Genomic DNA, 16,462 nt, shown 5'->3' on the forward strand with positions numbered 1-16,462 from the left:
TCTGTCAAAGTAGCATTCACATGTTATGAGCATTGAGCTCAAGGTACAAATGCTATACATCACATATTTTGCAGTTTATATTGCTAACCTCATAAGAACTTATTGATTCCTGACAGGAATGCATAAATCTTGGCGTTAGAAAGTTCAATGTCAACACCGAAGTAAGGAAGGCATACATGGACTCCCTCATTACTCCCCAGAAAGATCTAGTTCATGTTATGGCTACTGCAAAGGAAGCCATGAAAGCTGTGGTTGCAGAAAAGATGCATCTCTTTGGTTCAGCAGGAAGGGCATGATTTCTGCAAATTTACTAGCAAGGATTATTGGTGTGACTGTCAACTGCATATTTTTTTGCTATTAAGTTATCTTTTTTTTTCTTTTTTTTGGTGTAAATGCTATTAAGTTATCTTCTAATAAGGAATATTATTGCATCATGAATTCATAATTTCTTATTTACTTGCCTTGTACTTGAGTTGCATAAATTTATACAAATGATCAACAGTGATAACTATCGTGCAGAACCCAAATTACCTTCTTTATAATCTTAGTTTTGCGAAGCGCCACTGAGTTTTATTTTTTGTTTTTATTGAGGTGTACTAGTTTCATAGGCTTTGGACGAATTAGTGTTTTTTTTTTAAATATAAAATTAATTTTAAGGTTTGACTTGTCTGATTTTTAAAATTATGACAAGAATCTTATCCACTTTTTAAAAGTAAAAATATTTTGAAATTAGTTTTCCAATAATTTTAAAGAAAATTACATTAATGTTCCAAAAGGGAAAGAAAGCAAGCTACAACTTTATGCATCTTACTTTACTTTATAAATTGGGTTTGGTGTTTATTTTTTTAAAGGACATAGAATTGTGTTATTTTAAATAAGAAAAAAAGATACATAATAAAAATTATGAGAGAGAAAGTAATTTTTTTAATTTAAATTTTAAATAAAAAATATTAATTTTAACTAAAATGACCATAAATTTTATAAAATATAACTTTTATTACTATTTGTATCCATTTTAATTTGAGATGAGAAATCTTAAATACTTATTGAAAATATAACTTTCTTTAAAATTATTATAAGATCACGTTATTGAAAGAACAAGTGTGTCTAACCACGTTCAACTTTCATCGGTTACCTCATTTAATATTAATTAAAGTTTAGATTCTGAAAACAACAAAATTGACTTAATTCACTTCATATTCACTAACATAAGTTTGAAGTTTGAACGCGCACGAGATTTCGATAACATCTTTCAGTTATAAAATAACGTATGACACGTCATTTAATTACGCATACGATTATTTCCCTTGAGTTTTGAATTTAAATGCATAGCAACAAGTAACTGTTTACTTCTCTGTTTACAGATTTGATGCTAAATATTATTAAATTATAAAAAATACATATTTAAAATACAAGTATAATTTTTATTACGTAACTTTAATTACTTAGTTTATAATTTTTTTTATATATATATATATATATATATATATATATATATATATATATATATATATAAAAGATTGGATTCTTTGATACATTTGTCAAACTTTAAAATTTGATATCAAATCCTAACCGTTAATTTTTTGTCTAACGGTTATAATTTATTGAGAATTAATAGTTTATTGATAAGTTTGATTCTCAATAAATGATAATCGTTAAGACAAAAATCAATAATTAAAATTTGACACCGGCATAAAAAAATATTAATTATATATATATATATAGAATTGAACCCTTTACATTAATTATATAATAACTTGATTTTTCAGGTGTGATTGACTTTTTGGGTCAAAGTCAAATGCTATACTATATATATATATATATATATATATATATATATTGAGAGAGAGAAAGAACATAGGTGAAATTTTTAGATAAGTTAGAATCACGAGTTACTCACTAAGTGGCGATTCAATCGCATAATTCACATACCCTTTATCTTCAATGGCTGATCTGAGCCAAAAAGCGGAGATCTTTGAGCTCAACAATGGGAGCATGCAGGTCCTCATCACTAATCTCGGCTGCACAATCACCTCCTTATCCGTACCCAACAAAGATGGTACTGTTCTTCTTCAATCTCCATTCTCTTTCTCCTTTTCATTTCATTGCTCTTTTTTTTTTGTGTTATTGATACATGACATGATGATCATGATGATGATGATGGCTTTGTTTCCATTTTTAAAGGGGTGTTGTCTGACGTTGTTCTTGGCCTCGACTCTGTTGAATCCTATCAGGTCCAAATTACTCAAAATCCCTCCCTTTTTCTAATTTCGGGCGTTAATCGTACTGGGTGGTTTAGTTTTGGTATGAATTAGCGCTTATGTGAGTGATGGGTATTATGTTTCCCTTTTCAAAATTCAACCTTTCATGTTTGAACAATAGCTAGCATTATTTTATTGTTTTTCATTATATAATTTTATATATTATTAGTAATTTTTTCTTATTCTGATCATACTTTTATATGACTTCATCGAACTGTCCACCCCTATCCACCCAAGCTGATGTTTCTATATATATATATATATATATATATATGGGGCAGGATCATCTTACACCGGTGTAAGAATAATAAATCTTACACCAAATCTTAATCATTGATTTTCTACATCTAACGGTTAAGATTTATTAGGTCTCACTCATTAATTAATTTTTAATTCTCAATAAATCTCAACCATGGGATGCACGGAAATCAACGGTTAAGATTTGATGTAAGATTTATTATTCTTACACCGGTGTAAGTTGATCCTATCCCTATATATATATATATATATATATATATATATATATATATATATATATAGAGAGAGAGAGAGAGAGAGAGAGAGAGACCATTCAAGTGAGAGCTTGAAGATCTAATCTTGACCATTCAATCTTATATGGATGGTTAAGACTAGATTTTGTCACCTTAATTAGGCTATATGTATATAGTTTTCAGTTTTATTCTGATGATGGATTTGCTGAATTTACGTTGCTTGCAAGCAGAAAGGTCTTGCTCCTTTTTTTGGCTGCATTGTGGGTCGGGTTGCAAACAGAATTAAGGATGGCAAGTTTACGCTTGATGGGGTTCAGTACTCTCTTCCTATCAACAAACCCCCAAACAGTCTCCATGGTATCAAATCTATGTTGGCATTGTCTTCATTCATGCTTTGCTTTATCCAGGATGTTGAAATTGTAAATTGTGGATTGTGGAGTGAAACAAATCCTTTTAGATCTTCCAGTCCATTTATCCTGACATAAAAATAGGTTTTGCCATCTAAAGTGCTGGATCATTGAGTGTTTATATTCAAATATATGCATTTGATTAGGGTCATATTGAAATGGTTATGAACTATGACTTTTTTAACATATCCATCTGACCATTTCTTCCATTCCATCAAAAGTTGACTTTGAAAATGGACTTGACATGGACTTCGCCAATACAATGTTATCTGTTACTCTCAAGAATGACTGACAATCTAAAACTTATGCATAGATCTTCTTGTACTCTTTTCATTAATAACATGATTCTGAAATGGAATTTGAAATAGCATTGAATCTCTAGTGTTTTCTAAAGAAAACAAATCACATTCATGTAATAATATATGATTTTTGTTTGCTGTTATCCTGATCCCTTCCCTCTCCAAATTTTAGGTGGAAACGTTGGGTTTGATAAGAAGGTATGGGAAGTAGTTGAATATAAAAAAGGTGAAACCCCATCAATCACTTTTAAGTATGAAAGTCATGATGGAGAGGAAGGTAGTGTTGATTCTCTCTTTCTTCCTCACTTTTAAATATTGCAGTCATCATGCTCTTCCTTTCCCTTTATCTGATTTTTGTTTTCTATTATTATAAGGTTATCCTGGGGATATCACTGTTACTGCAACTTACACGCTCACCTCAACCACAACTCTTAGGCTTGACATGGAAGGAGTGCCAAAGAACAAGCCCACCATAATCAACTTAGCTCAGCATACCTACTGGAACTTAGCTGGCCACAACTCAGGGAATATACTTGATCATTCAATTCAGATATGGGCTGATCATGTCACTCCTGTGGATCAGAATACTGTGCCAACTGGTGAAATCATGTCAGTGAGAGGTACCCCTTTTGATTTTACATCTGAGAAGAGAATAGGCAACACCATTAATGAGGTTGGAATGGGGTATGACCACAATTATGTGCTTGATTGTGGGGAAGAGAAAGAAGCTTTGAGACATGCTGCAAAAGTGAGAGACCCATCAAGTTCAAGGGTACTGAACCTGTGGACAAACGCCCCTGGTGTGCAATTTTACACAGCAAACTATGTTAATGGTGTTACTGGAAAAGAAGGTGCTATATATGGAAAGCATGCTGGGTTATGTCTGGAGACACAGGGTTTCCCAAATGCCATAAACCAGCCAAATTTCCCATCTGTTGTGGTTCGACCTGGTGAGAAGTATCAACATTCCATGTTGTTTGAGTTTTCAGTTGAGTGAAGTAATATTGTTGGGAGTGGTATTGAGATGAAGTAGCCTTCTTGTTTTGCATATTATGAGTTATAACCTGAACTTTGGTTTCTCCTAAAATAATTACTTGTGTTTAAATAATTTTATGAGTTGTTTTGTCTCAAAAGTTTCAAGAGCACATTAAGTGCTGTTTTATCACTCCAAAATGTAGACGTTAAATCACATAACAAATGCCGCTTTCTAAGAAACAGTTGGACATCGATCGTTTTAATTTTTAACTACAGATTTGACTCTTGTCACATTATTGTTTAGAGTGAAACGCCTCAGAAGTTCTATTGTTAAACAGCCTTCATGGCACGGTCCTTGCTTGCTAACTCAAAATATCCGACAATTATGAACCAGTAACCCAAGCAAAATTAAACGGATCACAGAAACCAAAAGAGACTAATTAGTCTTGTAATATAATATCTGAAATGTTGCATGAGTAAAGAGGCTTAAAATGTTTCCAATGTTGCCTTAGATCATCTTGAAATGTTGCATGAATAAATATTGAGCTACATTTCGTGAAACTTAAAAAGCCAAATAGCCAATCCACTCAAACCTATCTGAAATGTTGCATGTCTAAAGCCATAATTATCCCACATATTCAAGTCAAGTCGTATTTTGAGAAACCATGCATCATCTTACTTTGTCCGAACCAACTCAAGCGGTAATGTTTCCATTGCCAACTGAAAGTTCAGAAAAAAGAAAATAGTTAGACAGGAATAAGTCTCTGCCTGCTAAAAACAAAATGATCCTTCAAAATGAAGATTAATAAATGATGTTAAATCTAACTGCCATCTAGGGAAAATGGACCTGCACCTACCCAGAGTCTCGGAGTTTTGGGGTCAGACTTCTTATGCAATTTAGATAGCTCTGACTGAAAGCATATAACAATGGCAACTTTGAACTCAATTGAGAAGGGACTGCATGAAAAGTAATAATATAATAAACAACAAACTGAGTCCTTAAAATTCTGTATGCAGTATCCACGAGTTTTAACAAGCACAGAGTAATTCATGAGAAGATATTTATAAATGACGGATGCTAAATTCAAAAAAGGTGCAAATTCAAAAAGGTCACACATTGTAGAATCATTGGATTACATGTGGATCTATGTAGAAAATTGCTAATATAGCCCTGCCCATATTTTTATGCATGTGTAGTATGTGTTTAAAAGGCGAGTCTTGAAACTGTGGTAAGGTTGCTCTTTGTGACCGAAAGGTCAACAGTTAAGAGTATGAGAAACAATCTCTTTGTAAAAATGCAAGGGTAAGACTGTGTATAATCAACCCTCAATCCTACTTTCGTAAGTCGGAGAGTCCTGTGCATCGGGGGAGGGGATTTTGGGTAATGTGCGTTTAGTTTTGGATGTACCGTCACCCTTACAAAATACAATGGAGGAGAATTATCATGAACAGGACACATACCCAGCAAAGATTGTTGGACAGGTCAATAGACGGGGAAGTATAACATAGATAGGCAGAGTCAAATTTCGGCATACATCTCCATCTGCTATCTGCTAAATAAAAAGAGAATTAACAGCTTATATTAAATTGACATGCTCTTTGTACAAATCCAGCATCACTTACCTGGGTTGTTTGAATCAGAGAGGTTTCAGTCACAATTTTCTCCCCAAGAAGAATGGACTCAACGCGAAACAACTGAAGGTCAATTGACTGAATTGGAACCGCAGATGCTTCTACTGTCAGCTCACCATTAATTGGACTAGACAAAGAACACTGAGTGCAGATTTTTCCTGTCATCCGAAATCCACCTACTCAAGCATATCTTTTCATGAGCCACGGGAACATTTTTCATACAATAATCTCAAGTGTAATACTGATGAAATTTTTCCTTGATGTCTCAACAGTTAGCATATAAAACAACAAATTTAATATTACCACAGAAGATGATGAGTTACAATTTGTGAGATTTTAAGGGCATGAAAAAATTGCACAAATTTTCTTTTCTTTACTTCTTTGTTTTCTAATGAGACTGAGTGAACATATGTACTCTTCAAAGGTAAATCAACACACCAGATTTTAATTCAGGAAGTAGAGGATGTCTTTGAGTGTCCTGGGTAATGTAAAAGATTACCATCTCTGGAGAAATTGGTCTTTGTAGAAGATCACCTGAAATTTTACAAACAAAAAAAGAGGGACACTAGTAGTTTCGTATAATCATTCACAAATGTATAAAAGTAAAGAATTGGACAGAACTAGATTATACCTTTATCACTTTCAACAATGAACTCCATAGTTGCTGATAATGATTTATGCAAGTAACCACGAGATATATCTACACACACCAAATACTATAGAGGCTATCAATCACCAACCGTCTAAATTATGTGAAAATTCAGAGAGAAAAAAAATGGAGAAAAATAGGTTTACAAAATGATTTAATTTTGATCCTTTGACAACGTAAAATGTTTATGCCAGGCCTCACCGAACCTTGGTTACTATAATAATGTGACACTTTTGTGTTCAGTGAGAGTGCAACTAAAAAGTTTTAATTCAAAGTAGATCAAATGTAAACTCTCTACTAAATGCCAAAAAAAGAGATAAAAAAACAATAGAAAGAATAATAATAATTTCATAATAAAGATCAGCTGCATAAGAGCATTTTACCTGGATACTAATATTTGCTCCATGGAAAGTTTCATAAAATCTTTCTAAATTCTCATCTGGCTGTCTAAGATTCAATGAAAATGGTATCTGCCATAAAGATTGCAAAACTTACAATAAATATGAACACAAGAAAATAGGTCATATCTACATGTTAAGCCAAATATTAAACAGAGAAGTTGACCAAATATAGTACCTAAGCTTTGGCGACAAGAACAGTAAATTATTAAAGTTCAGAAAAGATTTAAGAAAGGAACTAAGATATAGCTTACATAAACAAATTTTGATATGCTATTTCAAACTCTAAGACAGATATCCCAAATAGTTTAGTGGCATGGTATAATATTTTTAGCAAAAACTATGATATCAAATCCAGAGCATTACAGACCACTTAATAGCATACGCACACATAATTCCAAAAGGCATCAAAATTGATACATACTTTGTAATTTGTATGCTAAATTACATACTTGTAATTCTTTATGCTTAAACCTCCTAAATTTCATTGCATTTACCGAGAAAAATTTAGAAGAGAAAACACACATTTAATGGATAAAATCATGTAATGTAACACAGAAAGCTACTTAATGTAATATATGAAACAACTATTAAAGCATCAATTAAAAGCTTATGTCTTACAGTTGGATGCCTGTCTAGATATCAGATATTGCAGTAAGAATCATATAGTAGTTAAGCCTATCCGCTTATTAGCTTGAATTTATTATTTAGACGCTTTAAAGATACAAAATTAAACCAAACACCCTTGGCACAGATGGTAAGGAGTCTGGGTCCTTTAACCAGAGGTCTCAAGTTTGAGCCCTGGGAATGAAAAAAAAGATTTGGGAAAGCTGCCTCCTTTAATAGGGTCTGACAAGTGCTAGAACCGGATGTAATCCGAAGAATGAATCAGTTGGGAAACATAAAAGAAAAAAATCTAAAAAAAGAAAAGAAAAGAAAAGATACAAAATTAACAAAACACCACAAGAATAAAACTTCCATTTGAGTTGCTTAATATTTTATCCAGTAGACAGCAGATAAAAGAATTGGTGCTTTAATATTTTAGGCATGCATTAAAATGATTTAGTTTCAAGAAATACCAGAAAAGAATTCTATACAAGTAATTACACCATATTAAATTGCTTTAAAAAGACACTATTCCCATTCATTCACTATTGATATACTACCTCTGTTGTACCCGAACCAATCTTTCCAGAAGATTTAACCTCAACGGTCCTATTCCTGCTTACAAGCCAATCACAAGAATCATGTGCAGTAATCCTAATGCAGAGTCATCTACAAAACATGTAATTATAAGGATAACTACTATAATTCACTCATCCAAAAAGACTATATATTGGGTCAATTGAATATGGTTGAAAACATTGTTAAATATTTAGACACATCTTGGCCAAAATTTGAAATAAAGAAAATCAGTAATAAAGTGAACAGTGTAACACTAGCAGAAGAAATAGGATCAACAACATTGCAATATCGAATTAGCATGGCCCTTTTTGGGCAACATAGCATGATCTTTGGATGACTAAGAATCTAAGATATTCTACTAATCAGTTAACACAAGAAAAAAGAAGAAAGAAATTGGATGATTAGTAATTTCCCCATGAATGTACAGCAATTATGTTGAAAAGCAATTTGTTCACTTCCATGTCACTTGGGGGCATACTATACAATAATGCAGGATCAGAAAGTAGACAAAAATAGGTAAACTTACACAATTGGGATTGGCTTAACAACACCATAAAATGACTCAACAACCCCAGCTGATCCTCCACGAACCTTCATAGACAACACAACATGGCAGCAAAATCAGCAAAAAGAAATTTCAAAATTCCAAACACAGAACAACTGACATGACTAAAATCCAATCAGAACCCCCCCCCCCCCTTTGGCTCAATTTGGTGGAAAGGAATAACTTTTAGCATAAAGTTTACATCTTTTCATCATTTTCTGAGGAAGGAAACAAAAGGGTCATTGAGGGTGGCACCTGCAAGTTGACGGATCCTTTGAGAGTAAGGCGAATTCCATAATGGGAAATTGAAGACTGTGTTTTGACGATGATTTTGCCTTCCAGAACTTCCTGATTATTCAAATCGCCAAGAATGTTTTGAGGGGTCTCATTGCACACAAACACACACACACTCACATACGAGAGAGAGAGAGAGAAGTGAGGGTTTTACTTACTGAAGGGCGATAGATACGATTGGAACGAGAGAGTTTGAGTTCAACGGACATAGCAACCAACGATAACTAACAGAGACACAGTCACTAATTGAGTTTGCAGTGTTTTATGTTTGTTTTGTTAGATTCCACACCATTCATTCATTCATCGTTTCATTAACCACTTTCTCTTTGCAGTAAATACCATTTTCGCTGGTCGTCACGATACCCCTTTAGTTTCTATCAAATAAAAAAATTATTCGTGGTGTTTAAAAAATTCAAAATTAATCCATTTTAATCTTTGTAAAGATTGATGTGAATCTTTTTTGAATTTGTGAGGAATTACGATTTCAATTAAATGAATCCATTTTGAATTTCGTAGGGAACATAAATAACTTTTTTATTTGCTAAAACTAAAGAGGACATCATAAAATTTATTGAGTATTATTTTAGAGATTTATCCAACTCATACAACATGATAGAAGACTCTTCTCACGTTAATCTCACATTGTTTTTCGTGCCAAATTTATTTATTTATTTTTTCTAATAAGTCCAAATGAATATATGTGTTATAAAAAGACTCTTCTTATGTTAAACAAGGAGTATAAACCCCTTTATTTTATTTTTAAAAATGCTGGTCTTGTTCTTAGGTGAGTTCTAAGTATTATTTTACTAGTTTTATAAGTGATAATTAAATATAGGGATAAAATATTATATTTATTTTTTTTATATCTAGTTTATATACTTCTTTTTAATATCGTTAAATAAAAATTTCAACAGTAAATAAAATAAGTAAATATTAGTTGAGATTCTGATCTAACAGTATTAAAGAAAAGTAAATAGAATAAGTATGAAAAAAAGATAGACATAATATTTTATCCTAATATAAAATTAAATTTTAAATATTATATATTTTCTTAATTATTGGCTCAGTCAAAATTATAAATTTTTCTTTCAATAAATATATATTTTATTTTTCTATCCATAAATTTTTCTTAATTCTTATAAGGGTTTTATAAAAGTTATGTTGTAGGAAAAGTGATTGTGTAATGTTATAGAGATTCGTTTTGCGTGCCGTAGTTTTTTTTTTTTTGCTTCAAAAAGTGTGGGTTCCACAAAATATTGTATGTGTAGAAAACTTTCTTGTGTCATATGAAATGATAAATGCAAATCGCTTCTTATAATATTTAAACAACACCGTTCCTTTGTTTTATATTGAATGAATTTAAAATTGATGCTTCTTTTGTTTTGGATCTAAAATCGAGGACCTTAATAAAGTTATGAGGATTAAAATCCTCTAGAGTTCTTGAAAATTATAGAGTAAGCAGTTCTTAAAATCTAAACCATTCATATTTTTTTTATTTTTTTTTTGATATCTCAACCATTCATTTTTTATTAATTAGCATCAATAACAGGATAATGAAATCAATTTTGAGCATAGATGCCAAAATAATTAGTGAACATCACATTCAAATAGAAGAGGATGCATAGAAAATTTCGTTCATCCTGTGCTAGAACACACAAATATGTAGTCTTAGGCATGAACAACAACAGAATAATTATCCAAACCATCATTTGGAAAACTGCTCACACTGAACTCTAAACATAGTCACAAGAAGACATATCATGAGAATGAAACATCATTTTTTCTTGGCAATGAACAAGCCCCATATCTGCTCACCAGCTGCACCTCTCATCTGCTTGGCCTTCCACCTTTCAATAATTTCATTGTAGTCTTCCTGAAAGTAATGATTCCACTAATCAATGCTTTAAGATTAAAAGAAACAAGTACCTCAAAATAAGTAGCACATAGTCATTGTTAGAGAAATATAAAATTATATAAAGAATCAATTCAACCCAGTCATTTAAAACTGTTCAATGAATGCTATATTAATGGTTTTATATTTATTAGACAGAAGCCCACCTCTGAAAAGTCATCAATGAAATCGCCCTTATTGTTCTCAAGGGAATTCAGCTCCTTTTGTAGAGTTTTTATGAACTGAAACACACACACAAGTAATAATTTTGTTAGAACTCTAGAAGGACAGTAAAATGTAAATGCCAAGCAAAGTAAATCACAGGCTGTTACAAACCAAATTAGTCCTATCCTCAGCAATGACATCATCAAATCCAGCATTGTTCAGCATCTGTGGATGATTTAGAATAATAGGAGCATGTCATGTAAACAAAAATGGTAACATGAATAATAGAAGCCAGATGATGACACTAATAGTACATGCTAACATACCTGACAATAAGCTTTCATGTCATGGATATAATATCGTCCTTTTTTTATGTACTCAGCATATTCTAATGATTCACTTGTAGCACTTTTGCAGTAATCAGTAATTAAAAGTGTTCCTCCAATCTTCAACCACTTGTAAAATGATCTGAACAGTGCTGGTTTATCCTGTATAAATACACAGAAGATTGAAGAAAAAAAAATCTTAAAACAAAAGGAAAGAATCTTTCAAGCATATGGATAAAAAAATTTAAATATGAAATGAACTACAGACAGGAAAAGGTGTGGCATTAGACGAAAAATTGATCAACAGTTATCAATTCAAAAGCTATAAAGCTTGCTAAAATCTACACAGTAATTGAAAAACCAAAGATGGTTGCTTACTTTGATGTGTAACAAGGTGTCACGAGTGTAGATTACATCAAATGATTTCTCAGGATATGTTTTTTTAGTGCAATCTGCACATTCAAATTCTACAGTGCATTTGAGTCCAATAGCACGTTCAATAGCAAGAGAAATCATATTTATGGAGAGGTCAATGCCAACAACCTCAACATCAAAATTTTCAGCCATGTAAAAATCACCTCCCCCAATACCACAACCAACATCCAGTACTTTCTGACCAGGCTTTAGTCCCAACTTTGCCACAAATTCCCTTGTTGTTTCTGTTCAAGCAATTAGAACGTGTACGTTAGTAACATCTGAAATCTACTATGATTTATTCCAAAGACAAACAAATGGCACCTTCAAGATTCTAATTAGTACAACAGACATGAAATTGTTTAGAAAAAAAAAAGTGTCCCATAGTATGATATAGTATATCAACCAGTCTAAGAACGAGAAATAATCAATATGGGAACAATGATTTCATGGATTTAAGTCTTAGTAAATCTGTTATTTATGGATTTCAGCTTCCCTCAACCCTTACAATGATTTCATGTTACCTTTAGAAAGCACACATCAAACCTTTCATCCACTTCATGGCTCAGGTATATGATAAGGAGATATCATTGAGGAAGATAATTCTTTCATCTCAATTTAGAGGCTTTTTAACCCTTCTGATGTAAAAATACAAACATATCACCGGTTTAATTCTTTTGGCAAACTATTTACCAATCTAATGCCAGTGAAACGCGCGTGGAGAGTATGTGCGTTTAAGTTGCGCATCACCTATATGCACGACTTGTGCAAAAATCAGCACAATGCAAAACACACATCCTAATAGTATGCGTTCAAGTCACACACGCACCCCATGCGTGTCTTACAGAGCGCGAAATGTGGCAGACACATTTTGATTTTTACGCAAGTTGCGCATGAGGTGATGTGCGACTTAAACGCGCACACTTCCCATTCGTGTTCCACTCACATGAAATTGGTAAATAATTTGCCAAAAGAATTATACCTATAATATGTCTTAGATTTTGTATCGGAAGGGTCAAAAAGCCCAATTGAAATGAAAGGAAAATACTCCATTGGATAACAAGGAATAAGAGAGAAAAGAAAATGGTAAGACATACCAAGTCCTCCTGTGCTCACAAAGCCTTGGCCAAAAACACGCTCATATAGTAAAATATCCTTATGATTATACTCAACACTATCTAAGAACCGCTGGAACCCCCAGTCATTTTGAGATCTAACTTTCTGCCATGTCCAGCAAATCTGCATGACAGAGTTACTATTTTAATCATATATTGTCATTCAATTGAATAAGCTGAAATAAGAGATTATAATTAAAAGAAATATATAGAAGCCCCTTTGTTTAATTACCTGGTTTTGATTCTTCTTATTTCTGACATAAGCTCCAATGCATTTACAGCCAACAAGAGAAAGTTCGAAGGAATTCCCAGTAACATCACTCATATGGCACTCTTTAAATACCTTCATGGAAATGGGAAGGATAATCAAAACCAAAGCTCTTTGTTTTCAATGGAATTTCTGATATAAGCATCAAACTTAGACTTAAATCACTGTCAATTGAGCTACAACCTCCTTGGCCAAAATCAAGTTTTAAATAAGGTGTTATTTTCCTTATAAAATGTACAATAAGAAGCTCATCAATGTCATGTATAAGTATCATTAGTCAAGCTATTGTTTGACATGTACTAAGAGGGAATAATGTATACACACTCAAGAACAAACCTTAGTGTAAATTCTGGGTTCCCTGTAGTGAGTTGGATTATATTTTCTCTTCGAATCTCCAGATTGGTGGAAACAAGATTCTCTGAAGAATATGTATCCACCAACTTTTAGCCATTTGATCATTCTTTCAGCTAAATCCTCAACCTGAAATGAATCAAGGGAAAAATAAAAGCCTTTAACATATTGTTACCTTTAACATATCTAAACTGAAAACAAAACCATGAGAATTCCATGCTGTATAGTTATTTCTATAGTTTAACCAAAAATAAATAAATAAATAAAAATTTACCTCTTTGTCAGAAAGATACATAAGTAACCAATTTGAGAATATCAGATCAACTGATCCTTCAGAAATATGCAAGTTTGGAGATGTGACATCAGCACATATGAACTTAACATTCTTATGGTGTCCATTAGTGCTTTCATTCTGCAGTAAGATTATGTGACATGTTAGATTCAGGTAACTACTACTTCACAACAGGTAGAACCAAGATTTGTTAATTTGACAAACATAACCATTAATGATATAAAGAACCATTTCAATCAAAAAGTTTAAACTATTAGATAAAAACCATATTAATGGTTTTATATTATGTATTTCTAATACGAGCTTATTGGATTTGAAGGACGGACAATCCATAGGCCATGACCACTTTGGTCACGAAAACTCTTATACCATATCAAGAATCATTTTAACCCCAAAACTTAAGCTATTATATTGTTGAATGTTATATTAATAATTTTATATTATATCTCTACATGTAAGAGATTATTGTAGTTACCTTCTTTATTGCACTCTCAATGAAGTCCAAAGCAAGCAATTGGCCAGCTTTCTGAGCCAATTCACCAGTGAATCTACCAATACCTGCTCCAAGCTCTAAAACTGATTTTCCTTCATATGCTGGTAGTAGAGAGAGTACCTATGTAGTTAAAAATAGAAGAGTCACAAAAGCACTGATTCTGACTAAAAAGAATGAAAACAAGGAATGCTGAAAAAGGTACACACAGGAAAATTTTTAGACTCTAGTATCAGAAAGACAAATAATATAGTGGTTTAAATTCACAATCATAAGAGAAAATATACATTCACGTATAAAGTAAATACAGAAATGCGACATGCAACTTTTCTGACCTTCCTAGTTTCTTTTATTGTTCAGATTAAGGAGATAATAATAAGATATAATTTAGATTTACATTAGGATAAGGATAAATTTCTTTTTGATTTCTACCTATTTTATAGGCTAGTAGTTATTATATTTTAATATAGGGAAAAATATTTGTCCTTTTAAACGACAAAACTTGTGTCATTTCACTCTCACAAAAAGGTGGGACTCACACTTTTTTTTTTGTCCACTCTCTCTCCCTCTTTATCTATATCTTTTTCTTATTTAAAATGACACAATTTTAAATCCTTTAAAATGTTATACACTTTTCTCTTCGATATATTACAAATACTAGATGAATAATAAATGTGTGACAATTTGACTTTGTTGCCTTTCATAATGTCAGCTGAACTAAGAATAAAATAATTTGAAAGCCAATCCGTCTTCTGAAACGATTGATGTACTTTAAAGAAAAATAAAAATTAAATAAAATTATAACTGTTAATGAAAAATGTAATGAAATAAATTTATTATTTTTATTTTTATTTATGTATTTTATTATAATTTTAACTCTTAATTTTCAACCAATAACTATAGTTATAAGATTACTATAAAATCTCATAGGGAGTCTAACTCTTCCCTGAAAGCGGAAATTTCGTAACACCATACTTATTTTATAATGATAACTATATAATTTTTCTTATAAACCCACAATCTTTCGGTAATAAGAAACCATCCAAAATAATAATAATAAAAATTAATAACAACAAAGTATCCAACTTTTTTATTTTTTTTGGAGAATCTTTCTCCGAAAATTCCATATGTTTCTTTTGGACTAATCTGGAGTTCAGATGAGTCTAGGGTTAAAGATTTAGGTAGTGTTTGATTGAAGGTTTATTTTGGAATTGATGGAAAAGTGTAAGTGGATATTGGAAAATATCACGTTTGGTTCAGATTTTTTCAAAAAATACCAGGCAAATAGGATAGATGGAAAAATGACTTTTGTGTTGATTTTTAGATGAAATTCACTGTTACAGAATACCACTTGAGATGTGGTATTTTGAGATAACTGGGGAAGTGAAAAAACAGGTGCAAAGTTTCTCTCGAACATAGATTTTGCATATTTAAATAAATTTCGCTGATAATATTTGGGTCAACCAAACAACTTTTTTTACATTTTCCTACCAAACTCATTTTCTAACCATTTCCCTATCAATTACATTTCCCTAGTAAAAAAAATATTTTCCCAAACCAAACACTACCTTAAACCCTTCCCAAAAATAATACTGATCGAACACATATTTTCATCCAACTTAAGAATCGAACTTTTGAAAACAAATAATAATAATAATAATAAAAAGAGGGTATAAAAGGAAACGCACTTCGGGTCTCTCTTCCTTGTCGAGATCAGAGGCGTTGGAATCGAGCATCATGGACTCAACAGATAACTCCGAGGAATGTTCAATCCAATAGTTTCTCTGAACACAACGCTCATCTACACATTATATTCACAACAAACAACAACATTACAATGTAATAATTAATATCTCACGTTAATTAATATTCATTAAATAACACAAACTAGACACAACCAACAAGTGTTGTTGTAGTGTAACTCATGTAGATGATGATCATAAGCATATATACAAAATAATGTAGTATAATTAACAAGATGATCGATCACCTTGTGCATTCACCACCGAAGCCAT

General features: G+C 31.9%; 4 protein-coding genes across 7 annotated transcripts in view; 2 read left to right on the forward strand and 2 right to left on the reverse strand.

The window, feature by feature from the left end:
• The window catches only part of LOC133306347 (uncharacterized), a 28,922-nt gene extending 28,460 nt beyond the window's left edge, over positions 1-462 (forward strand). For both annotated transcript variants that reach the window (XM_061506650.1, XM_061506649.1), the window contains one exon: positions 117-462. In XM_061506650.1, coding sequence (XP_061362634.1) covers positions 117-296 — 180 coding nt within the window. In that variant the 3' untranslated portion in view covers positions 297-462. The remainder of the gene's footprint in view (positions 1-116) is intronic.
• Positions 463-1,857: 1,395 nt separating this feature from the next.
• LOC133306352 (uncharacterized) lies at positions 1,858-4,640 on the forward strand. The gene is made up of 5 exons (XM_061506659.1): positions 1,858-2,059; positions 2,185-2,234; positions 2,983-3,109; positions 3,631-3,735; positions 3,833-4,640. Exons 1-5 carry the CDS (start codon positions 1,945-1,947, stop codon positions 4,453-4,455), a joined length of 1,020 nt encoding a protein of 339 aa, XP_061362643.1. The 5' UTR covers positions 1,858-1,944; the 3' UTR covers positions 4,456-4,640.
• A 219-nt stretch (positions 4,641-4,859) lies between these two features.
• LOC133306355 (uncharacterized) lies at positions 4,860-9,432 on the reverse strand. 3 transcript variants are annotated; one of them, XM_061506664.1, is made up of 11 exons: positions 9,294-9,432; positions 9,097-9,189; positions 8,824-8,888; positions 8,279-8,333; positions 7,098-7,184; positions 6,697-6,781; positions 6,504-6,599; positions 6,057-6,241; positions 5,895-5,983; positions 5,291-5,344; positions 4,860-5,153 (listed from the first exon to the last, which is right to left on the reverse strand). In XM_061506664.1, the coding sequence occupies exons 1-11, from the start codon at positions 9,342-9,344 to the stop codon at positions 5,072-5,074; spliced, it is 942 nt and encodes a 313-aa protein (XP_061362648.1). In that variant the 5' UTR covers positions 9,345-9,432; the 3' UTR covers positions 4,860-5,071. The 3 variants fall into 3 exon arrangements, with proteins under 3 accessions (XP_061362648.1, XP_061362647.1, XP_061362649.1); XM_061506663.1 differs by having other exon boundaries at positions 5,291-5,390; XM_061506665.1 differs by having other exon boundaries at positions 5,291-5,390; positions 6,697-6,765; positions 7,091-7,184.
• Positions 9,433-10,909: 1,477 nt separating this feature from the next.
• LOC133306344 (phosphoethanolamine N-methyltransferase 2-like) lies at positions 10,910-16,462 on the reverse strand. Its single transcript, XM_061506646.1, has 12 exons — positions 16,438-16,462; positions 16,136-16,248; positions 14,433-14,570; positions 13,940-14,077; positions 13,651-13,794; positions 13,279-13,389; positions 13,029-13,170; positions 11,896-12,176; positions 11,518-11,679; positions 11,363-11,416; positions 11,194-11,268; positions 10,910-11,008 (listed from the first exon to the last, which is right to left on the reverse strand). The coding sequence occupies exons 1-12, from the start codon at positions 16,460-16,462 to the stop codon at positions 10,910-10,912; spliced, it is 1,482 nt and encodes a 493-aa protein (XP_061362630.1).

The sequence above is a fragment of the Gastrolobium bilobum genome, unplaced genomic scaffold, assembly GCF_033153095.1.
Source record: "Gastrolobium bilobum isolate Gb01-03AN ecotype WA unplaced genomic scaffold, APGP_CSIRO_Gbil_v1 utg3672, whole genome shotgun sequence".
NCBI classification, from domain to species: domain Eukaryota; kingdom Viridiplantae; phylum Streptophyta; class Magnoliopsida; order Fabales; family Fabaceae; genus Gastrolobium; species Gastrolobium bilobum.

Excerpts from the sequence above, each read along its gene's own strand:
- LOC133306352 (XM_061506659.1), top strand. The coding sequence starts at position 1,945 with ATGGCTGATCTGAGCCAAAAAGCGGAGATCTTTGAGCTCAACAATGGG. Across the intron at positions 2,235-2,982 it reads ACTCTGTTGAATCCTATCAG|AAAGGTCTTGCTCCTTTTTT; the intron begins GTCCAAATTACT and ends GCTTGCAAGCAG. Across the intron at positions 3,736-3,832 it reads AAGTCATGATGGAGAGGAAG|GTTATCCTGGGGATATCACT; the intron begins GTAGTGTTGATT and ends TATTATTATAAG.
- LOC133306355 (XM_061506663.1), bottom strand. The coding sequence starts at position 9,344 with ATGTCCGTTGAACTCAAACTCTCTCGTTCCAATCGTATCTATCGCCCT. Across the intron at positions 9,190-9,293 it reads ATCGTATCTATCGCCCTTCA|GAAGTTCTGGAAGGCAAAAT; the intron begins GTAAGTAAAACC and ends TTGAATAATCAG. Across the intron at positions 5,391-5,894 it reads TGTCCAACAATCTTTGCTGG|TCCCTTCTCAATTGAGTTCA; the intron begins GTATGTGTCCTG and ends CTTTTCATGCAG.
- LOC133306344 (XM_061506646.1), bottom strand. The coding sequence starts at position 16,462 with ATGGCTTCGGTGGTGAATGCACAAG. Across the intron at positions 16,249-16,437 it reads TTCGGTGGTGAATGCACAAG|ATGAGCGTTGTGTTCAGAGA; the intron begins GTGATCGATCAT and ends TATAATGTGTAG. Across the intron at positions 11,009-11,193 it reads TCATTGATGACTTTTCAGAG|GAAGACTACAATGAAATTAT; the intron begins GTGGGCTTCTGT and ends CATTACTTTCAG.